Source organism: Mustela erminea, chromosome 14 (assembly GCF_009829155.1).
Source record: "Mustela erminea isolate mMusErm1 chromosome 14, mMusErm1.Pri, whole genome shotgun sequence".
NCBI classification, from domain to species: domain Eukaryota; kingdom Metazoa; phylum Chordata; class Mammalia; order Carnivora; family Mustelidae; genus Mustela; species Mustela erminea.
This window is the reverse complement of record NC_045627.1, coordinates 67,678,839-67,703,353: the sequence shown is the minus strand read 5'-3', so window position 1 is coordinate 67,703,353 and position 24,515 is coordinate 67,678,839. Positions and strand designations below refer to the sequence as shown.

Sequence of the window (24,515 nt, the reverse complement as noted above, 5' to 3'; positions counted from 1 at the left end):
TAAACTTGGGAGCTGGTGGTGATAGTCATCTTTTTTTTGCCAAACAGACCAGGAAACTGGGAGGCATTCTTCCCCAAAAGAGAAGAACGAAAGCAAAAACTCAGCAGGAAATCCAGTGCTGGTGAGAGAGGGCTTTCTGTGTATCCCAAGAATGTCAGTCAGTTTCCTATCAGTTCCCGAGGCCCAGAAGTATCCTCGGGTACCACAAGGCTCCTTGTTGTCCCTTCCCAAATCTCTAAGCAACACAGACCCCCAGCCAGGTCTGAAAACCACTGGAATATAAACACACTATACCTCAGATGGGTGATGAGGCAGAAAATAGAAAAGGTCAACTTGATTTTCAAGTATTGAATTCAACATCCACTCTATAAAAGACAAAGCCATTTTAACATGACACTGAAAGAATGAGAATGTATTAACATTGCTGCCTGTCAAAACCATGTCACTATTCATTTAATGAAGGGGGTATGGGGTATTTCCAGTCAGTGGGGCAAGACTGTATTATTAGTGATGGTGGGTTGCGTACCTGCAGAGGGTCAGACGCTGGCTGGGCAAAGCACTAAGAAAGGAGGCATACTAGCCAGAAAAGAAAAAACTATACCCTGTCTTGGAAGAGGAACTGATGTTAGTCAAATCAAACAAATAAAAGTGAAATTAATGTTGTGCTACGTGTCCTATTATGGCAGAAAATCTATTGGTTGGCCACCAGTATTCATAAAATATAAACAGGTTAAAGGCATGTCTTAAAAATACATTTAAAATTCTAAATCCAACAACATTGTTTGCATGTGCAAATTTATTAAATAAAGGAATAGTTTTCAGGATTATGCAAAAAAACAATGGTTTTCTAAGGAGCGCTCAGCATGTAAAGATAGGTAATCTCCTATTATTTCCCAGGATCCTTAAATAGTCTTCTTCAAGCTTCCAGAGTGGTCCATTTTGTCAATATTTGTTCGATTCTGCAAAACCTAAAGAAATAATGAAAGTTGGAGTAAAAAAATATAGGCTATTTCTACTTGATGAGATGACTGTCTTGGCCAAAAGCCATAGACTGTTCTGGAAGGAGCCTTCTCACTCTCCATCTGGCCTTTTGATTTTTTTCCTCCCTGGAGAAAATCCCTGAGCAGGAAAGTTTACCCTAAATTCTTGGAACTCGAAGGGTGACAGTCAATGGAAGGAATCCTCTGGGCCGGTTTGGAGAAGAGAGGGGTCAGGATCCTCCCATAAATAGAGGCTTTCCAGGCCTCAAGCTCCTGAAACCCCTCCCTCAGCTTTGGACCAGACTGAGCTCAGGAACTAGGAGATGTAAGGGCTGAAAACAAAAATTAAAACCTACAACAGTCCCCAAGAGATGGAGGGAAGTTTTATGGCATCAACCGGGCTTTCTTACACCAAATTCCTCGAAGGTAATATTGTATCAGCACTCACTTGTATCTTCTGGATTAGCCAAAGTTGCAGATTATAGATATTAAATTCAGAAATTTTGATCAACTGCTTAGGATGCCAAATAATACACCAGCAATAAAATCAAAATCCACAAAACGCTCTTAAATCCCCTGCTCGTTTATATGATAATTCCCCCCACATCCCTTTGTGCTCACAGGTAATAACGCAGTTTCAGTTCTCAGCCCATGAATGGTGAACTGTGCCTGGCAGCTTGGAAGAAAACAGAGCACGATTATTTATTTCTAATCTACTTTTGTTCGCTTCAGAGTTTTCTTTACCCTGCACAGCCGGTTAGAGGCAGATATCATAGCATTAAAGAAGGACATTTATTTACTGGTACTATGGGAACATACTTACCTTATTTAATATGTCCCTTTCTCTCAGAAGCTCATCCATCGCTTTCTTATCAAGTTCTGCTTGTTTCTTTGAAGCCTCCACCTCTAAATGACCAAGGAGAAGAAGAAGAAATATGGAGCCGACCCAAGAAAGAATCTGTCAAGGGCAAAGCCAATGCAATAGAGAAACTGCTTTACAGGTTTATCTGCAGCTATAAAATTCCTGTTTATTGAGTGTTCCATGATCTTCATTATAGCTCAGTACAGGAGGTCTCCCGTCCCACTGAACACAGGGAAACTGAGTCTCAGCGGGGTTGAGACACATGCTACCCATCTGCAACCAAGAAGGGCTGAGGCTGGGAGCATGGTTTCTCTGACTCCAAAAGTCCTTGCTCTTTTTAAATCTTTTTAATTATACAAGTAATTATGAATACAGAAACAAATGAGGCATCCAAATAAGCAAAAGGGAAAAAAATTCAAGTCAACCAGAATCTACTTAAGATTTTGATATGTCTTTCCAGACTTTTTCCTATGCAAATGTGTGTGTGCATAAAAATACAGATATATACACATTCATATATATATACCAAAAGTGAATTATATGACACATACTGTTTCGTAGCTTGCTTTTATAATTAACTAACATAAAATAAATGCCTCTCTATATTATAAATGTGCATCTACAACAGAATTTTAATGGCCCCATGATATTTCACTATATGAAAATGCATAATTTATTTAGCCAATGCCCCACCTTAACATTTAAATTGCTTCCATTTTACTTATTTATTTGCAATTATAAGCCATAATTCTGTGAAAGTTCTTGTTCATTTGTTACTCTAGAAGAGGAAGTCCTGGATCGAAGGCGATTTAAAAAAAAAAAAAAAGGCATTTCTCTCCTACTGCCAAATTTCTTTCCAGAAAACTAATAGCAGTTTAAATCCACACCCAAATCACCACTGGGTAATATCATGCTCTTCGATCTCTTTAACAATCCAATAGATTATTAAAACCCTATCTCTGTATTTAATTTACATTTCTTTGATTAGTAGTAATATTATTACTTTTTCATGTTTAATGACCATATATTTGTATTTCTGTTTTTAAAATTGCCCACACTTTCCCTATGTCCATTTTTCTCACAAATTGTTTATCCCCTTTGTGGATTTGTAAGAACTCTTTATATATAACAAAAATACTAACTCTTTGGCAATGTTTTCATCAATTTGTCTTTATATAGAGAAACTTTGATATATTAAAAAAAAAACCCTCAGCTTTTATTTCATTAAATTTTCTCGATCTTGGCTTTCTGGTTTCTACATTGTAGGTATTAACTTTTTTTTCCCCAAAAAGTAACTTATTGTCATACTACCATCTTAAGAATCATTCTACTGCACGCTGGTGTGAAACACCTTTATCTTGATGCTAACCTTGGGTCTTTTTGTGGCTGTTCCAATTTCTTCCACTGACCTGTTTATCAGGCATTTTCACCACAGTCTTTGATTACTGAAGCTTTTTATTTTTTTTAAAGATTTTATTTATTTATTTGACAGAGATCACAAGTAGGCAGAGAGGCAGGCAGAGAGAGAGAGGAGGAAGCAGGCTCCCTGCTGAGCAGAGAGCCCAATGCGGGGCTCGATCCCAGGACCCTGGGATCATGACCTGAGCCGAAGGCACTGAGCCACCCACTGAGCCACCCAGGTGCCCCTGATTACTGAAGCTTTATAATATTAAATGCTCAGTGAGGCAAATGCTCCCTTATCACTCCTCTTTTCCAGAATTTTATAGCTACTGTCACCTGTTTATTCTTCTGGAGGATCTCTGGAATTAGTTTTCAAGTCCCAACAATATAACTTACTGAAATTTTTATTGGAAATATTAAATGTATAGATTAATTTAGGTAGATTTATATCTTTATCATATTGTGTTTTCTCATCCAGGAAGTCTGTGTATCTCTCCATTTTTCAAGTCTTCCTTTATACCCCTCAATAGAATTCTGTAGCATGTTTTATATACATGTCTTGCAGGTATCCCGGTAACTTTATTTATAGATATTTTATTACTTTAGTTGCTATTGTGAAAAGGGGTTTTTCCATCATATATTCTAACCAGTTCTTTGTACAAAAGGAAGCACAAAAGATATGTATATATTTATTTTATAACCTGCCACCCCAGTGAACTCTCATTAGTTCCGGCAGTTTATCAGTTAGTTTCTTGGGTTTTGTGACAGAAAATCGTAACACATGGAGGACTTGAGCTCCTAACTATTTTGTCCAAGGAAAGTTTACCCTAAATTCTTGGAACTAGTTAAATTCTTAAGAGTGACAGTCAATGGAAGGAATCCTCTGGACTGGTCTGGAGAAGAAAGGGGTGGGGGTCAGTGTCCTCCCATAAATGGAGGCTTTCCAGGGATTAAGCTCCCACAACCCCTCCCTCAGCTTTGGACCAGACTGACTTCAGGAACTTGGAGATGTAAGGGCTGAAATGCCACTCTTTGATCAGGCACATTAAAAGAAAGAGTAACCTAAGAAGAAATAATAATGTTAACAAGATCTATAAAATAGGGGCACCTGGGTGGCTCAGTGGGTTAAGCCTCTGCCTTCAGCTGGTTGTGATCCCAGGGTCCTGGGATCGGGGCCCGCATTGGGCTCTCTGCTCAGCAGGGAGCCTGCTTCCCTTCCTCTCTCTCTGCCTGCCTCTCTGCCTACTTGTGATCTCTCTCTGTCAAATAAATAAATAAAATCTTAAAAAAAAAAAATCTATAAAATAACCAGAGGAGAGAGCATGATGATTTCTCTGAACATGATTTAAGGATGAAGGATTGGGTCCAACACAGTATGAATAATTTTTTTCCAAAACGTAGAACTATTGCAAGCAAAAATATAGAAATGTAAATGTGGGAATATTTTGTAAGTCACTAAGCCAGTCACAAAATAGGGTCTAGTAATTCCGTTTCTCTTCCCGTCACTGAAGACATTAGATCGTAAACTTCATGCAAGACCACCAGCATTCTGAGGGCAGAGACCTTCACGTACCTAATGCCAACCTTACTTCCTGCACATAGTAGGCACCCAATCTATTGAGGGAATGAATGGACGAATTGTCAAGATAAGCCACAACTGTACCTCCATAAAAGATTATTTCCTCATGTCTGAGAAGGAAAAATATCTGTACTTTTCAAAGTCTTACATAACAAATACAGTTGACTGTTGAACAACACTGGAGTTAGGGATGCCCATCCCCCATGAAGCTGAAATCCACATAAAACTCTGACTCCCCCAAAACTTAACTACCAATAGCCTACTGCTGACCAGAAGCCTTACTGATAACAGAAACAGTCAATTAACACATCTTCTGTATGTTATACGTATTTCATACTATATTCTTACAATAAAGTAAGCTAGAGAAAAGAAAAGGCATTAAGAAAACAAAGAAAATACGTTTATATTGTACTATACTTATTTTTAAAAATCCACATATAAGTGGACCCACACACTTCAAACATATGTTGTTTAGGATCAAGTGGATTTCTGAAAACCTTACTTAGAGATCTAGGTTTTACCTAACTTTTAGTGAAGCAGTGTATATGTTTATGTTCTGATCTATGTTGCCTCAGCCAGTGACTTACAACTCACGGTAGCCCACTTAAGTTCAATGACGTGTTCCTGCCTCACATACTCTGGTGTAGTTAAATTCAAACCCAGATCCCCGTCTTCAAGTTTGGAGCAGTTTCTCCCACACCAAATTCGACTAGTAAATCCTATTTTCAATTCTATTCTTTTTCAGAATGAGATGGCATTTTATCTTACTACTTATATTAATAATAATAAACCTGGAGAATAACTGATGCCAGTTAGTAAGCACTTTCAATGTGTTAAGTACTATCTCCAAGTGCTTTATGGATATTAGTCCATCTCATTCCCCAAGAGTAAATACGACAAAGGCGGGATCCGAACCCAGTTAGACATGACCCTATAGTTTGTATCCTTAATGATTTTTCTGACTATAATGGCCTTCCATGGCACTTAAATTATTCCTGCACAGGGAAATGTGATAGCAGGTTAAACAAGTGTTCACCACATGGTAAAGTACTAACAGAGGAAAGAAGTTAGGAGCCTTCTAGATTCTTGGTACAATATTGTTCCAAATATTGCTAGTGGGGGACATTTGTTTTAATCTATCTCCTATCTTCCATGAGAAAAGGAGCTAAAGCAGGAGGTCATGGAGAACCAAGAACTATGAGTACAGATGTTATTTATTCCAGTGACAAGTACAGAGCAATACTCTTGGCTGGATTTACATTGTACCAATATAGCCTGCTGAAGAATTTTTTAATGTAAAAAAGTTAAAGATATTCAAAATGATGTCCCCAGCATATTGGCTGCTCACCAGCTGGAAAGCTGTTTTACTGATTATATTAGGCATGGTTTGTGTCTGTATGCATAGAGCCCTTGGTCACCAAATGCCATTAGCCATCAATGAAATGTTTACAAAGGAATAAAACAAAGCACAAAATCGTTCTTGGTTTACCTCTCTCTAATCCCAAGATCTGATTTTTTAGAGTTTCCCTGTGCTGTTCCACTTCTAACTTTTGATCTTCAATCTGGTGCAGTTTCTTATGGATTTGTTCTCTGATTTTGTTGAGCTTCCCAATGTCAACCCGCATCTGATGGACTTCCTCCTCTTTGGCCTGTAATTAATGAGACAGCATTAACCGGGAACACTCAGTAAATAAAGGACCAGTGATTTCACGATGGTAAATTCAGAACCAATAAAACGAAATTGTTCCTGTGTCAGTGCAAGGTTGCTCTACGGGTTAAAAAAACACACACACTGTTTGGTCTTGAGAGAAATTGAAAAACTATTCTCTGAATAAAATAGTTGGCAATATAAGCAAAAAAATAATGAAAAGACTGATCAGACCTGATGGCTCAAGGCACCACTGAGTTGTTGAATCCAACAGGATAAGAATGTTGAGTTGTATGTATCATAAATGTGTGAATTTTGTGTACAAATGCTGTATTTGATGGACAATTTTTATGGACTCGCAGACTGATCTCTCTCAGAAGATTACTAACATATTATAACGTATTCAAATATTCTTGTGAACCCACGTGGCCAGTATAGGACAATAACATACACTAGTGGAAGGGCCCTCCCTCCTCAACAGATGTGGGTCTGTGGGTGTACCTAGAGATAAACGGACAGGGCAACACAAACAGGCAAGTCTACATAATGGTGAAAAGTACCAAAATAATTCTTCTAGCAAAAGAAAGCACTAGATTTTCATCAATGGATTTTGAGTTTTGTGACTTCTTTAAATTTAAGTTCATTTTTTTTAAATTTGCCATTTTTAGAAATTACCAGAAAAGCAACCGGTGATTCTTCCTCAAATAAACATTAGCAATTATCCCAGCTCTTGACAAGGAAGAAATTGCACTGAGCTGGGCATGTTATTCTCAGATTCTTGCTGGAAATAGAATTCTGTAAGTTCAGAATCTGATAACAACAATACTCCATCTTTCAAGGTGCCCCCATTCTTGTTATCAAAGAAGAGAATTAATGGCATAAGTATTTTTACTTTAATTTCACCTTAGGGGCTAATATATTATTTTTCCTTAAGTAGCCATTTCATTTCTGCTTCCATTTACAGCTTTCTCATAAAGAATGGTTTCAAAGCAAACCATTCTGGACTGCTTTAAATGCTCCTCTGTCTCAGATTTACATGGTCTAAATTAGCTGAACTAAGGCCCTTTCCAATTAGAACATTAGAATGTTCTAACTCAGTAGTTATTAATCCAGACCCCATGGTTAGAAGTCGGAAAAGTCCTGGAAACCTGAGACAGCATTCAAAACAAGATGCAAGATGTATGCATAAGTGTGTGTGTGCGTGTGTGTGTGCATGTGCATGCTGTCAGCAGACTGTCAAAAGGGCCTGTGATGCAAAAATTGTTATGATTCACTGATCAAATCCATGTATCATTCTTGATTGGTCACTCATTTTGTGCCTAGTATCCTAAACATAACCGGAGGCTTTATGGATTCTTTTTCAGAATCAATGATAAACATAAACCTGCTGTATTATGCATGTAGGTATATAATATGTACCCAAGAAAAAACTGTTATCTAACATAATCTGCAAGCAGTCTTCATTGAGTCCTGGGAGAAGAATGGAGACTGTCTTGAAATTTGCAGGACAAAAGTAAGAATCATGGTTCCACACTCCTGGAAGGAGATACACAGTAGAGCCAATCCATTCCCGAAAGTGCCAACCCATTCCCGACGGCTCCCATTCCACCTTCTCCGGACAAATTGTAAAATATAACCTGACCTCTTTGCTACTCACCCACGTAAATGGTTTCTAGCTGAGGGCAACTAGTTACTGCCAAGGCTAAGTTACAGAGATGAGCATCTGAGCTCATTTTAGAAAACACTTGGCATAATCATATGATCAACATTCAGGTTTGTGGTCTTAGAAAAATGGAAGTCATCAAAGTATTTCCTTCCAGGCGGAAAGCCGCCACCGAAAGCTTGTGCCTGCCTCTGACATATTGAGGCTAGTACAGGTTACCTAACCAAGGGCTCCAGCCACAAAGGCAAACCTATATTAATAGGGAATGAAGGAACACGTGCTGGGGAACAGATAGGTCACTTGGTATTTACTTTGAGCTCCAAAGACTTCTGTTGGTTTTCCTGGGATAGCTGCTCACAAACCAAACTGTGTTGTTCATTCTCTTGCTGAAGTTTAGAATTTCTCATCTGAAACTGCTCCAGTTCCTTTGCGGCTCTTTCGTTCAATATCTGAAAGGCGCAGAACGAGCCGGTTAATGCTTTTTAATCTGATTACAATATCTGCATATGCACACAGGAGACCCCCACCAACCTCCTGGGATAGTCACAGCAAGCACACTCTCTTTGTCTTTGTAGAAATTGTTCTTTATCCCCCGTGAAAGCACTAATGCACTCAAATATGACAAACGTTAGATGGCTGAGGAAAACGAAGCCTTCTAATGAATAACACAGAGAGCATAATTTTTTTCCGGAGAGCCTTGGGAAGTCTTGTTCACAGGTGGCGGATAAATATTTTAATGCCTGTTTGCCGTTTGGCAAGCTTCACATACGCAACAATTGCTATAATCATTGCAAATGAGCTAGAGATTCAAACGGGTTTTATCCGCTGCGGGGCTGGGATGCTACATCTTCAGAAGCAAATCCTGCATTCACATGCCTACCACATTTTCATGAGCAGAAATTCACAGGCCCCAACACAGAGACAATTCCCCTTAAATCCAACTGAAGTCAAAACCATGCAAGAGCAGAGCCGTGATTTCCGTCTGCCTGACTTCAGGGTCAGTCAGGTTTCCTCTTCCCTACCTTGACTATCCTGAGCAGACACAGTTTTATTTTTTTTAAAAAAAGGAATATATTGAGGGTGGGGGGAATCATTTCTATTGGCAGACTAGTGAGAGGACAGAGGGATAGCAAATATGCTGAAGGGAAAAGAGAGAAGATGCTTTAGACAATTATTCCAAAATATAACCTGATGTAAGCAGAAGTTAAACATGGGAAGAATCCAACCAATTTCCCATCAATAGGGACTAAATAAAATATAGCCAGCCTTGCCAAAAAGAAATTGTCTTTTACATGAGCCCTGGGTATTGCTAAACGAAGCACTGTAGTTTGATCATGATATTAAAAACCTCTCATATTCCATGCTCCACGATGTCTCACGTTTTTCTGGTGGATACTTGCACGTTATAAAGTACCTATCTGATGTCTGGCTTTAACGAAATTAATGAGGCCATTGGAAAAGAAGTGTGTTCTAATATCTATTTTTTTAAGTGGCAAAATGCTGTATGGCTTGTCAATTCTTTGGAACCTTCCTAAGAGAAAATATTTTCAGGGAGTGACTTTTCTCAATTACATGAATTGCTTCTTTAAGAAATGAGAGAAAAAGGGGGCCTGCTTCGTTCAGTCGGTTGGGTATCTCTTAATTTTGGTTCAGGACACAATCTCAAGAGTTGTGGGATCAAGCCCTGCCTCAGGCTTGGCAGCCCAGGGCTCTGGGCTCAGCAGGGAGCCTGCTTCTCTCCCTCTCCCTCCCCCCCTTCCCCAGCTTGCACACACACGTTCTCTCTCTCTCCCTGTCCCACTCCATCTCTAAAATAAGTACGTAAATCTTTTTTTAAAAAAATGAAAAAAGACAGACCAGAATTAAAATTATTTGAGTTACCTTAAACTGCTATCACAGGAGAAATGTTAAAAATAGTACCATATTTAAAATGCATAAAGATTGAATATGGCTCTCTAAACTTGAGATTTAAAAATAAGCCTATTAAAAATTAATCATATGGGGTGCCTGAGTGGCTCAGTGGATTAAGCCTCTGCCTTCAGCTTGGGTCATGATCTCAGGGTCCTGTGATCAAGTCCCGCATCGGGCTCTCTGCTTGGCAGGGAGCCTGCTTCCTCCTCTCTCTCTCTCTCTCTCTCTCTCTGCCTACCTCTCTGCCTACTTGTGATCTCTATCTGTCAAATAAATAAATAAAGTCTTTAAATAAATAAATAAATAAATAAATCATGTAATGGTCACACAATGAATACCATGAGTGTGACTGGCCTATTGAGCTCCGTCCAACAGAACTTTCTGCATGACAATGAATGTTCTCTAGCTGTGCTGTCTTATGGGCTACCTACCAGCCCTTGAGGCTAGTGAGCACCTGAAATGGCACTAGAGCAACTGAGGACTTAAGGTTTTCATTGTATTTAATTTTAACTAACTTAAATTTAAATCACTGCATGTAGCTAGTGGCTACCGAAGGACAGTGTCCCCCTATTGCTAGGTGGCAACACAAATGAATCCCATAAACAAAATATTGAGCCAAAGACATTAAACACAAGAGTACACCCTTTATGACTGAATTTTTGTAAATTACAAAAGCAGACAAAACTAAATAGCTAAGAATCTAGAACAGAGGTGAACTCTGGGAAAGAGAATGGCTGGGAGGGGCCACAAGGGGACATCCGGGGTACTGTTTCTTGGGTCGGGTGCAGGTGACCAAGATGTGTTGAAATGGAGAAAATTCATCCAGCTGTATTTTGTACTTGTTTTATTTGGATTTATGTATTTATTTTAGAGACAGAGTGGGACAGGGAGAGAGGGAGAACATGTATGTGCATGTAATTGTGACTTACATGCTTTCCTATGTGTTTATTATACACATCAATAGAAAGTTCAAACGAAATTAACACGTTGGAGCTGAAAAATACAAAAGAAAAGAAAAGGCGGTCATGTCTACTTAACCGAATTGTTCAAAGAGCAAGGCAAAGCTAAGCATTGTGTTACCCACATCTCTCGTGAAGAGAGTTTGCTGCTTTCCAAAGAAAATTCAAAGAGCTCCAAAGGCACCCTTCTTGTTTTTGCGGGGACCGCCATGCAGCCCACACCCAGCACACCTTCTGCTCCTTCAGCTGCTGCTCCAGCTTCTGAAGCTCCTCCTTGCTCTTCTGCACGTACTGCTGGAGGGCCTTAATTTCTGTCTGCCTGGTGTCCATGTCCATCTGGACCTGCCTGAGCTCCTTCTCTAGTTTTTCCTTCTTCCGAGACTCCCGTGAAGCTTCATTCTGACGTTGCTGGATTTCTTGCTGGAACTAGGGGTGCAGAAAGGGTAGGGAGGAAAGAGATGAAGCCCACGCCAGGACACGTCTCAACCAGCCAGGACTTCTCCCTTTCTCAAATCTTATATTTTCAGGACAGTCACCTTGTAGTAGCCTTTGCCCTGTAGGATGGTCATCTTTGAACCCCAATGTTTAAACTTTGTAAGAATATTCTGTATTGTTTTTCAGAGCCTAAACACCAAACATCCACCCAGATTGTGGGAATGAATCCACAAAGAATGGTGTAAAATCCAATTAAATATGGAAGCCCAGAATTCTAGAGATGTTAAGCATGGAAAGAATTCATCCAATTCTCTATCAATAGGCTCTAAAAAAAATGTCACCGGCTACCCCAAATATGAAATTCTGTCTCACATGAGTCCTGGATATTACTAAACAAAGCATTATAGTTTTATCATGATGGCCAAAATCTCTGAAAAATCTTTCTGTCATCTCATGCTCAAAGGAGTCTCGTGTTTTTGTCCTGGAGATTGCACATGTGAATCATCTATTTGACTTCTGGACTTATATAAAAGGGTTCAGAAAGGGTCCTTACAAAGGAGAAGAGCTCAGGAAACTACTTCCACCATTCCCAGATAGATGGTGGAAGGGCATCCTGGCCTTTACCAGGGACACCTTCTTAGACCAAAATTGTAAGCAGTGCCCTGTCTTAGTGACTTCTCAGACACAGAATGTTGAGAAGAAATGTGCACGTCAAACTGCTCTTGCAAAAACAAACCAGAGAAACAAGCAGAACTGTGGATGCTTTGTTTGGACACCAGGGGGTAAATCTAAAAGAGGAGCAAGATGGGAAAGACTTCTGGAAGGTAACGATCTTTCCTCTTGCCCTCCATGGCAGAGCAGACCTGACTGATGGTCTGCTCCGCCTCTTCTCTGCTTCGCTCTGTTTCCTGTTGCAGTTCAGTGGTCTGAGCTAAGGACTCTCGTAATTTCACCACTTCTGACAAGAGCTGGTCTCGCTCCTTGGTCACTTCTTCTTTGAACTTCAGTAAATCTCGGATACTGGAAAAAGAAGAACACAGGAGTCAGACTAAAAGGCCATCCTGCTCAGGAGTCCTCCTTATCACCTTCTGAGCTTGTATTCAGAGGCAAGACTCCAGGTCAAGGACTAACACTATTCAGGTGTGAAAGAGAAAGATCTTTATGCCCTGACCATTGACATGGTAGCTGCTTGTGAGCTGTTAACTGAAAAAGAAGTTCCAATAATAATATATATAATATGATCCCTCTTCTGATCTTTAAATAATTATAGTGTCTGTGTATACGTGTGTGTATGTGTTTTATAGGCATATTTATAGAAGTCCAGAAAGTCGATTGACACTGGTAACTGGTAATCTCTGAAAAGCAAGACTACTTGCTATTATCAATTCTTATAATTGACCCTAAGGAGGTATTAATTGAAGACATTATTTGGTTAATATATCAGTGGAGGGCTATGATCACAGCCATAATGTCTAAAATGAAGCATAAACATAAACAAATAATACACATTGCCAGTTTTCTATCCATCAACCACAGAGATTAATTTCTTCCAAAGGGATGCAACCCAGATAAAATGTTCCAAAGAACAAAATTTGGAAAATCATTCATGATGCTGGTTTTTAGAGAGTATGTGATCATATTTGTTGATTTGAACTCTAAACAAGTTACTTCCACATCTCAAAAACCATTACATATGATCTGGCATGATTTTCCACAGAATTAGTGTTTTGAAAGTAGAAAGACTATGTCTGATCTGACCTGTGCAGCGGAATTAAGGTCTAGAGCAAGGCAGCTATGTGAGAGCCAAGAAAGCGGAGAACTTGAACTTGAGGCACTTCCCATTGTTAGCCATCAAATGACTGTTGGAAGCACAGCAATCTGACAATGTTTATTTACCAATAACTTTGATAGAACATAACTATTTAATAGGAAGGCTTCAGGATTGGGACGCCTGGGTGGCTCAGTGGGTTAAAGCCTCTGCCTTCAGCTCCAGTCATGATCCCAGGGTCCTGGGATCAAGCCCCACATCGGGCTCTCTGCTCAGCGGGGTGCCTGCTTCCTCCTCTCCCTGTCTCTGCCTGCCTCTCTGCCTACTTGTGATCCTATCTGTCAAATAAATAAATAAAATCTTAAAAGAAAAAAAAGAAGAAGAAGACTTCAATACTGCATTCAGCTTCTTCTCCAGAAACAAAACCTTGAATTCCAAGGTTACTATGAAGACAGTTACACCTAAGCTCACTGTTGAAGATGAAATTCTGGCCTGGATAGTTTCTTCAGTTCTCCTCCTCGCCGTGTTCCAATTCTCATTAATACCCCCTCTAACTGGGGTGCCTCCGTAGCTCCGTCAGTTAGGCATCTGACTTCTGCTCAGATCATGATCTTGGAGTGGTGGGATCAAGCCCTGCATCGGGTTCCACACCTCTGGGGAATCTACTTCTTCCTCTGCCTCTCCTTCTGCCCCTCTGCCCATTTGTGCTCTCTCTCTCTCTCTCTCTCTGTCTCTCTCAAATAAATAAATAAATAATCTTTAAAACAAAACAAAACTGCTCCTCTTAATTGATCAGTTCCCTCACACTGCTCTTCAGTAGTTGCTCTGATAATGCTTGACTTCTTTAATGAGACAATAGAGCCCATTATTATGGACACTGCACCTTCTGTTAGTTTTTCCTGTCCCCTCCCCCAATGCCTCCACTTAGAACCATCTCTCAACATTGGATAAATGCACCTAGAAAGCATGAGAAACCTAGGCAGCAGTTAGATATGGTTAAAAATGGCTAAGGAGGTGGGTGTGCTCATCCCTGACTCATTAATTAATTAAAGGTTTGGCGTGCCCTGCACAGTGCTAGCCTCCTAAAGGGAAGGTAAAGGCATCTTCCTTCAAGGAGTTCACAGCCTAATGGGTAGTGAAGCATATCAACAAATAATTTCAATAAAATGTGACCAGTGCCATACTTGAGATAGATGTTGTTTGGGTTCCATGGCAACAGAGAACACAGTGACTCTTGTGCTTAGTTATTGGTTCTGGGAGTGGGAAGAAGGTTGAGACAGAGATACTGAGAGTGATGAAATTAAGACGGTGTTTGAGGTAGGTCTTGAAGGGTGCATGGTTGTTTCTGGTGTGGCAAAAGGAAGCAAAAGCATTTGTGGCATAGAAAACACCATGTTCAAGGTGTGGAGCCATAAGCAAGCATGGTGTTTCTGGACAGGACTGTGGCAAGGCTGACGGGCAGATCTATGCAGGGCCCTGAAAGACATGTTCAAGACTGGACTGCATCCTTTGGGAACGGGAAAATATTGAAGGTGTTTGGAACATGTGCTGGAAGTAGAAGCACACAGGTAACATGTTTCAGCAACCTAAATCTGATATGTGGAAAATGGTGCAGAGGGGAGATATCTCCTTACAGGCGGGGAGACCATTGAGTCATCCATCACCAAATCCAGCAGAGAATGGGGCCCAAAGCAAGGCATTAGCATTGCTGCTAGGGAGCAGGGAAAGACAGAAGTGATGCTTAGAAGACAGAATCAACAAGGTGAAGCTTTAAGGAATAAAGGCGTGGCCTAGAACCTGAGAAGTAGGAAAGATAGTGATGGGACAAATCACAGGAGTTGGGGGCTTGGGGAAGAAGCTGGAAATCAGAGCAGAAAAGCAACCATTCCACACAAGTTCAAAAGAAAGAACGAAACCTAAAATACTTACTCATTTTGAAATTGTAGTACTTAAGTCTGCATAGCCAGAAGTTTAATGGAACCACAAATTAGGATTCTTGGGTATGGAGAAAGGGAGCAATAAAAACAAACAAACAAACAAAAAGCCCTATATGGAAAACAATCTTCAGGAAACCACCACAGCAGGAAACTCTTATATCACAAAGAACATTCAAGATGACTCTGCAAGCCCCCCGCCAGCTGCTGAAGAAGGGGGCCTCCACAAGAGCAAGTTCAACATCCATCAAGAAGCCATCACCTACTTGCTATCCTGGTCCATGGACAGTCCAGACCCCTGCTCCACTAGTTTGGTGAGGTTCACTATTTCCTCTTTCAGGGCAAGGATCGTGTCCTTTGCCTTCTGCTCTTTGTCATAGGCCGAGTCCACCATCTTCCAGGCCTTTTCAATTTCCTATATGGGTCACAGGACATCAGTGAGAAAAACCAAACTAGGATCCAGATGCAAGATACACTGAGCAAAGAGAATAATAAAACAACTCCAACAGAGTAGTCATTTAAGGGAAAAGAGGATTCCACATTACACATTATGCATTTCATTGATATTGACTTACTGAATTGCTCAACATTAACTAGTCAATACCGAACAGCAGGTTTAGGAGGGGTCCTGGCTCATATCCTACAAGGACGCTATGACTAGGAGGATATTTCTAATAAATATGTTAAGATAGGTTTATGAAATTAAAAATGAAATTTTAGGGGTGCCTGGGTGGCTCAGTGGGTTAAGCGTCTGCCTTCGGCTCAGGTCATGATCTCAGGGTCCTGGGATCGAGCCCCGCATCGGGCTCTCTGCTCAGCAGGGAGCCTACTTTCCCCGCCCCCCAGCCCCTGTCTCTCTATTTGTGATCTCTCTCTATGTCAAATAAATAAATAAAATCTTTTTTAAAAAAATGAAATTTTATGTGCTATCCAAGCCCAGATATTTTTGGAGCAAAAAAAAATTAGGAGTGGCCCTGGATCCAAGTCCTAAATTTGGAGCCCCTGTTAGATTCCAAATTTTAAAAACCTGTTTTGATCTCAGGTCCCAAGTAAGCAGTCCTGAATGGCAATGTCAGCCTTAGAATAATTCAGAGGAAGGTGGTCTTCACTGTCACGAAATTGTACACAACAGCCCTGGTGATTCCCATCCCAAATCCACACCCAGGCCTTCTCTTCAAATGCTTACAGGGGAAAAACAATGACCCTGTGTGGAGTGGAAACAACTCATGCAGTTTGGGGCATCTTACTGTTATGAAATGCAATGTGGAATATTAACATAAGTACTTAGAAGGGAACTGCAGCCATTCAAATAAACAAACAAAGTATAGTAATGTTGCAACAGCCTTGCGTTTTACCCTGCCCCTCAATTTTCTTGCAAAATTTTGTCCAGTGGAATGTGAGTCCTTTATACACGTAAGAACCTATAAGCTCTAGGTGACAATATTCCAGTTTCATGTTGACAAGGCATAAAATGAGTGGAAGAGAGGATTTCTATAAATTCATGCTATCACATTAGAGAGAGGAGTCTTATGGGGTATTTTTTATAGCAACCATATGTACTATTTTCAGCAAAACAAATGAAGGATATTTAAATGAAACTATGATTATATGAAGTTTTGTCCCCATCAACCATCAATTATACTTTTATCTGTTCATGACTTCCATTTCCAGTTTTTTAATTTACAATTAAAAAATGGGACTTTTATCTCATCATAAGATGAATTAAAGTCTATTTTTACTGGATTTCAGCAAAAAAGAAGAAAATGAGGGGTGCCTGGGTAGCTCAGAAGGTTAAAGTCTGCCTTCGGTTCAGGTCATGATCTCAGAGTCAAAGTCTGCCTTTGGCTCAGGTCATGATGTCAGGGTTGTGGGATCAAGTTTGTTTCTCCCTCTGCCGCTTCTCCCCCTGCTTATGCTCGCTCTCTCTCTCTCTCTGTTGAATAAATGAATACAATCTTTAAAAAAGAAGAAGAAAATGACAATAGAGAGAAAATGGCACTTTAAAAAGGTCGTTTCTAAGAAAACAGATGTCATAATTTGCACTGGTCTTAGAAATTCATTTAAATCGGGTGATGTTTCATTGTATGATATCGAGGGACTTAACTAAAAAGTTCATGAGTTATTTCTCATCACCAGGGTTTGGGTGTATAATTTAATTATAAATTAAAATCTCTCAACCTTTTATCATCCTGAGATCAACAAGAAACATTGACATTTTACTCTCAAAATAATGTAACACACTTGAGAGTGAAAAAATAAAGGGTAAAATGGAGGCATAGTTCCTCAACATCCCCCAGATTGACTCCCTGGTCTCCCATTATGAGGACCGGGAGGATCAAGGAGAAAGCAAGATCATAAAAATTACTATCTAAGAATTCTCAAGGTAATTTCTCCTAAAGCAGTGACAAAAGCAAAAACATTAAAACATCCCTTTAAAAAAAATCCTTAACAAGCTATCATCATGAGATATCTAATTACTCTACTTATATCAAACAAGACATACAGAGCTCCCTAATATTACATTTACTTCCCGCTAATTCTTTTTGCTAACCCAGTATTTCTTAGAAACCAAGCCAGGAAGGTTCTATATTATTTTTGCATCGAGAAATTCACCCAGGCTAATTATTTCCTTTGAAAATGAACTTTATTCCCTAGGCTTAATGAATACATAAATCATGTAAATTTTTACTAAATAACTCATTTACTACCAGCCTAGAGCTGCCAATACAAGGAAAGGAAGACGTTTTAAATATAGGATGCGTTTGTGGCAGCTCAGCCTCAGCTCGTTTCTACAAGAGCACTAACCTTTTTCAGGGACGCAATGGTGGTCTGATCATCCTGGGAGAGCTTCAGGGCAGTGGCGACCTTCGCGGAATTAACCACAATCTCTGCGTTTAGCTCTCTGCATTTGGCCATCAGACGCTTTTCATTGTCATAAGACTTTTTCATAACAGCATGAAGCTTCTCATATTCAATTCGAAATTTATCCAGACTTTTGTCCCCTGAAAGTTCACTGAGAACATCCTGAAAATCCCTTTCGATTTCTTCATAGGCAGTTTCTTCCAGCGCTAGCTTTTCACTCTTTTCCTGTGCACAAGATCAGGGAGAGGAATGAGTATTGCAACGTGAAACACCATTCCTATTCGGGGAGTGCTATTATTAGCTATGAATACAAGACCTCACCAAAGGAAAATAAAAGCCCCTGACAAGACATCTTGTTCATCCCCTGATGCATGTATATATGTACACATGTTAGGATAATAATGTTTATAATATTATATATATATATATATATATATATAAAATAGTGGTGTCGAAGAGCGAATTAAATAGGATCATTCACATTGAACACTTGACCACATGCCTGGCAAACAGGAGGCACGCAATAAATTTTGAAAGCTACTATGATTACGCCAAGCCCTGATTTGTTTTCACTTCATCTTGCTTCTTATTGCCCCCAGGACTGCAGCAGAAAGCCATGGCACCTCCTGGTCAGTTATAAGGAGATTTTGGTGTCAATCCCATGAAATCACACACACTGACAATGAACCCCATCTGAAATATGGAGTAGTCTCCAAAAAGATATTCCATCGTTCTTATCTTTTAAAATAAATAAGGAGGTGCCCTCCACAGGTGTATTGAGATGCCCCATGCCACGCTCACAGGCCTTCTCCAGATTTGCTTCCCACGCTCAGCTAGACAACATTTTTTTTTAAAGCCCAGACATACAGATGTAATTCAAACATATGTGGCTATGACTTTAAGGAGAACCTGGGAACCAGTTATGACAGAATTTTCATTTCTCTAGTGTTAAGGGTTAAATTTGTCCCCCAGAAAGTTATGTTGAAGTTCTACCCCCCAGTGCCTATAAATGTGACCTTGTTTGGAAGTAGAGTCATTATATATGTAATCCACTAACTTGCAGTCATACTGGAGTAGGGTGGGCCCTATAAGCCTCCTTATAAAAAGAGGGAAAATTATAACTGCATAGTGAGGGATGTCTAAATTTATTGTGGTAGGGGCACCTGGGTGGCTCAGTGGGTTAAAGCCTCTGCCTTCAGCTCAGGTCATGATCCCAGGGTCCTGGGATCAAGCCCCACGTCGGGCTCTCTGCTCAGCGGGAAGCCTGCTTCCCCCGCCTCTCTCTGCCTGCATCTCTGCCTACTTGTGATCTTTCTCTGTCAAATAAATAAATAACATCTTTAAATAAATAAATAAATTCATTGTGGTAATTGTTTTAAAATATATATACATACACATATACATATAGAGAGAGAGAGATCTATGTGTGTATATATATATCAAATCATTATATTGTATACCTAAAACTAATATAATGTCACATGTCAATTATATCTCAATTTTAAAAAGAAAAGTAGGGAGTAGGATTTGGACAGAGACACAAACACAGGAAAACACCACGCAAAGACAGACATGGGGATTAGACTGAGGCAGCTACAAGCCAAGGAAAGCTAAGGACGGCTATCTACCATCAGAAGCCAGGGAAGAGGCAAGGAAGGATTTTGCTTAGGGTCTCAGAGAAAGCGTGGTCCTGCCAACACCCTGACTGCAGCCTTATAGCCTCCAGAACTGCGAAAGGAAAATTCTCAACTATGTTAAGCCAGTTTACAGCACTCTGTACAGGCCTAGCAGACTAAGACACCTTCTTCTTGTTAGGCGCAGCACAATAATAACAAAGAATGGGGATGGTTAATATACTTATTTATTCAGCGAATGCTTACTGAACATTTGTTGTGTGTAAGTTGGCATGAGGGAGCCTGTAGGAGGCAGTAAGGTAAGAAATAAACAGCCCTCCCACAGGGAATTGTAGCATTAATAGTTGATGGGTTATGTTTTCAGATAATGCAAGTAAGGAATTTGATACCTGCCATAAAATGGGTTCAAAATTCTACAAGGGACCTATAGGAAGATGGAATTACTCCCAGCAGCCAGAATGAAAGCAAATTTCCTTAAGAAGGTGTTATTTGAGCAGCCCCAGAAGGAAGAGCGAAATTTTCACAAGTGAATATGGAGAGAAAAGTTATGCCTGGCCCACTGTGAAGCCTGAACAAGTGCTCAGGGCCCAGCAAATATCCAGGATTTGAGACTGGTTAAGAAGCTCAAGTTGGTTAACGTGTAAGCACTATGACAAGGAGACAGAAAGAGAAGACTAGACAGGGAGTTAAGGACCGACTGGAGTCCTTGAGTGGAATTCTAAAGGCAGTGGAGTAGATTAATCTGTAGACCACGCAGACCCACTCAAGACTTTGGAACTGATAAAGTTTGAAAGGCCTTATTTATGTATGCAACATTATGCTTTGGTATTCTACCCTAAAAAGAGCTTCAACATCAACACTCTATCGCTAATCAAAGAAATCAACTGAGATGATTTCTCTAATCCCCAAAATAAAGTAAAATTTAAATTCATCCTGCAGATTTAGGGTAAGCAATCTTGTTTACGTTCTGCCTTGACAAGCCTGTATTGCCCAATATAGAGAAAGCCTATGCTGCTTTCCAACAGCACCCGGGAGAAGAATGAGGTACAAACAATTCAGCTTCAAGAGAATGGGAGCAGGGGTCGGCAGTTGAGGAAACTGCCACCCAGAACAACTCCTCAGTCCTGTATTTATTAGATACAAGATAATAATCAACAAATGAGTCGAAGGAGATTATAGATAAACAAGATATGCCTGATCAAGCAGTATAGGATTGGTAAACGCATTTTAAGGAATCATCTGATTAACTACAGGTGATCTCTGGAGAAGGGGAGATAACAGAAAAAAGAAGCAGGCTGCCTCCAATTGAGGGGGCCGGGCATTCCCAGCTGCTCGGCTGCAAGGACTGTGTATATCATCCTCTCCCCCAGAGGCCTGTTGTTGTTACGTGTTCAAGCATGTTTGGTCAGTACATTGTTCTGACGGACAGTTACAAGTCTACATATTATTGGTTTTCTTTTTTTTTTTAATATTTTATTTATTTATTTGATGGAGAAAGATTACAAGTAGGCAGAGAGGCAGGCACAGAGAGAGGAGGAAGCAGGCTACCTGCTGAGCAGAGAGCGTGACGTTGGGCTGGATCCCAGGACCCTGGGATCACGACCTGAGCCGAAAGCAGAGGCCTTAACCCACTGAGCCGCCCAGGCGCCCCATATTTTTGGTTTTCAAAAACACTTGTACTGTTGATTTCCAAAGATGACACCCAAGCAAAAGAATCCACATCTTAAAATAGATATGGAGTAACAAGCAAATCTATTACAATTTGTATAGTAACATTAGTACTAACGTTAAACTCAACAGTGGCTTTCTTCCTAACTAGAAACAGCTATTGCCAATACCACAATATAGCAATTCCACAAAGAAGAGAAAAATTGTATTAAGAAAATGTGGTGCTGCTGCTGCCCTGTGTTTTCCCCTTGTTGATGCTAAACATGAGCACACACCAAAATGTATCACGGCCATGTTCTCAACTCTATCCCTGTAAATGGTATTAATGTCAACACTTGATCGCTAGCTAATGATTTGTTTTCAGACTAGGTTTTCCCTGTACACCTGGCACTTAGCACAGGAATGAAAAAATATCAAAGAAAGAAAAGTTTTTAAAAAGTATTTTTATGAGATTTGTTCATATTGTCATTTCAAAAATATACCATTACCAAAAGCACAGCAAAAATAGTCTCTGAGCTGTGACCAATAACCAGGTGGTGTCTGACTGTCAGAGAATTTAATGGTATCTATTTTGGAAGCACCATTTTAACACGAATCAGTCAGAAATGAACTATGGTGTTCCTTCAAGTTGGCTAACATGTAAGAACCATGACAGGGAGATGGAAAGAGAAGACTAGACATGGAATTAAGGATGGACTGGAGTCCTTGACTGGAATTCTAAAGGCAATGGAGTGGATTAATCTGTAGACCACACAGACCCACTCAAGACTTTGGAACTGATAAAGTTTGAAAGGCCTTATTTATGTATGCAACATTATACTTTGGTATTCTACCTTAAAAAGAGCTTCAACATCAACACTTTACCGCTAATCAAAGAAATTTGCTTTCCTCCTTAAGGAAATTTGCTTTCTTTCTGGCTGCTGGGAGTAATTCCATCTTCCTATAGGTCCCTTGTAGAATTTTGAACCCATTTTATGGCAGGTATCAAATTCCTTACTTGCATTATCTGAAAACATAACCCATCAACTATTAATGCTACAATTCCCTGTGGGAGGGCTGTTCATTCCTTACGTTGCTGCCTCCTACAGGCTTTACCTATCTTGTGAGCATTTACTATCTACCAGGCACTGTGTTAGGCACCGGGAATACCAATCAGTGGGACAACAACAAGGAAAAAAGACAGGAGACCTACAGTGATAAATGAGGCCAGAGTGTTAATAGAGGCTTGTGGAAGCAGAAATGAGGAAAACCTAACTGACATTGAGTGAGAAGAAAAATAGAAGAAGAGAAGAAATGAGAGATCATGAAGGGGAAGGGAAACCGGGAAATAATAATTGATGTTGTTATCTACGGCTTATGTGTGAAGAATGAAAAAGAATGAAATAAACCAAGATAATTGGCAAGGGAGAAAAGGAGGGAATGCTCAAAAGCAAATAAAGAGACAAATACTAGAAGAGTCAAGATGGCAGACGAGTAGCAGACTGAGATGACAGCAGGTGTTCAGCTAGATAGTTACCAAACCATTCCAAACACCTACAAACCCAACACGAGATTGAAGAGAAGAAGAGCAGCAATTCTAGAAACAGAAAATCGACCACTTTCTGAAAGGCAGGACATGTGAAGAAGTGAATTCAAAGCAATGGGAAGATAGACTGCGGGGGAAGGGGCCGGCTCCCAGCAAGCGGCAGAGCAAGGAAGCACAAAATCCAGACTTTTAGAAGTCTGCTCCACTGAGGGACATCACTCCAGAGGCTCAGCAGGGGTGGAGCCCTCCCAGGAACACTGTGGTCTCAGGTCCTGTGGGGTCACAGAAGGATAGGGGATGTCTGAGTGTAGCAGAGCTCCCAGGTATCGAAGTGGAGAAGCCAAATAGAGAGACAGAGCCGAGGAGTGAGCTCTCAGCTTGGGGTCACCTTAAACCATGATCCACGGCACAGTTGGACCACTGTTCTTTGAGCAGGGACCCCACAAGTGGCAGATCTGGGGAGACCCACCTTCCTCCACCAGAATAGCAGAGCAGCAGGAATCTGCTGGGTTTGGAGACTATAAATGGGGCCGTGTGCCAGAGACAGAAATGCTCAGTCACAGGCCAGGTGAGCAGCCGGAGACCAGGGAGACGGGAGTGACTGAGCACTTTTCTCCGAGGTTGCACTGAGGAGTGGGGCCCTGAGCTCCCCCTCTGGGCCCCACTGGGCCAGAGACTGGAAGGCCACCATTTTCATTCCTGTCCTCCAGAGCTCTACAGAAAGCCCTCAGGGAACAAAAGCTCCTGAGAGGGAACCTGAGCAAATTACTTAGCCCAGCCTCTGGCCAGGGCGGTGCAATTCCGCCTCGGTCACAGACGTTTGAGAATCACTGCAACAAGCTCCTCTCCCAGAAGATCAGCAAGAACATCCAGTCAAGACCAAGTTCACTGATCAAGGAGAATAGTGGAGTTCCAGAGGAGGGGAAAGCAAAGCATGGAATTCATGGCATTCATGGCTTTCTCCCCATGATTCTTTAGTCTTACAAAGTTAATTAAACTTTTTGAATTTTATTTTTTTCTTATTCTATTTTTTTAACTTTTCCTCTTTCCTCTTTTAATGTTTTTAACTGTTTATCTTAACAATACCTTTCTTAAAAAAAAACTTTTTAAACCATCATTATTATAGTCATATTTTGTCCTTCATTGTATCTAATTTTATTTTTTGAATACGTATAGGGTTTTTCTTCTAAAAAATTCTGGGATACAATTTCTTCTAATGGATCAAAATATACCCTATATCTAGCACAGGGCTGTGTTCTAGTCTCAGCCTCAGCAAATTCTCTCCACATTCTTTTTCTTTCTTTTTCCAACCAACTTATCTTATCAATTCCTTTTTTATAATTTTTTTTAAATTTTCATCTTTACAGTCATATTCCATCCCTTCATTGTGTTTACCCTTATTTTTATGTGTGTGTGTGTGTGTGTGTTTCTTTTTTTTTTTTTTAAAGATTTTATTTATTTATTTGACAGACAGAGATCACAAGGAGGCAGAGAGACAGGCAGAGAGAGAGGAGGAAGCAGGCTCCCTGCTGAGCAGAGAGCCCGATGCGGAGCTCGATCCCAGGACCCTGGGATCATGACCTGAGCCGAAGGCAGAGGCTTTAACCCACTGAGCCACCCAGGCGCCCCTGTGTGTGTGTTTCTTTAAAATTTTGGGAGGTAGTTTCTTCTAAGAGACCAAAATAC

The 24,515-nt window shown here is 40.3% G+C and overlaps 1 protein-coding gene across 8 annotated transcripts in view; it reads right to left on the bottom strand.

The window, feature by feature from the left end:
* CFAP58 (cilia and flagella associated protein 58) overlaps positions 1-24,515 on the bottom strand; it is a 119,239-nt gene that overhangs the window by 73,128 nt on the left and 21,596 nt on the right. For all 8 annotated transcript variants that reach the window (XM_032312026.1, XM_032312027.1, XM_032312024.1 and 5 more), the window contains 7 exons: positions 17,946-18,227; positions 15,407-15,555; positions 12,302-12,458; positions 11,235-11,429; positions 8,445-8,582; positions 6,312-6,471; positions 1,804-1,886 (listed from right to left, as the gene is read on the bottom strand). In XM_032312026.1, the coding sequence (XP_032167917.1) occupies positions 1,804-1,886; positions 6,312-6,471; positions 8,445-8,582; positions 11,235-11,429; positions 12,302-12,458; positions 15,407-15,555; positions 17,946-18,089 (1,026 nt within the window). In that variant the 5' untranslated portion in view covers positions 18,090-18,227. The remainder of the gene's footprint in view (positions 1-1,803; positions 1,887-6,311; positions 6,472-8,444; positions 8,583-11,234; positions 11,430-12,301; positions 12,459-15,406; positions 15,556-17,945; positions 18,228-24,515) is intronic.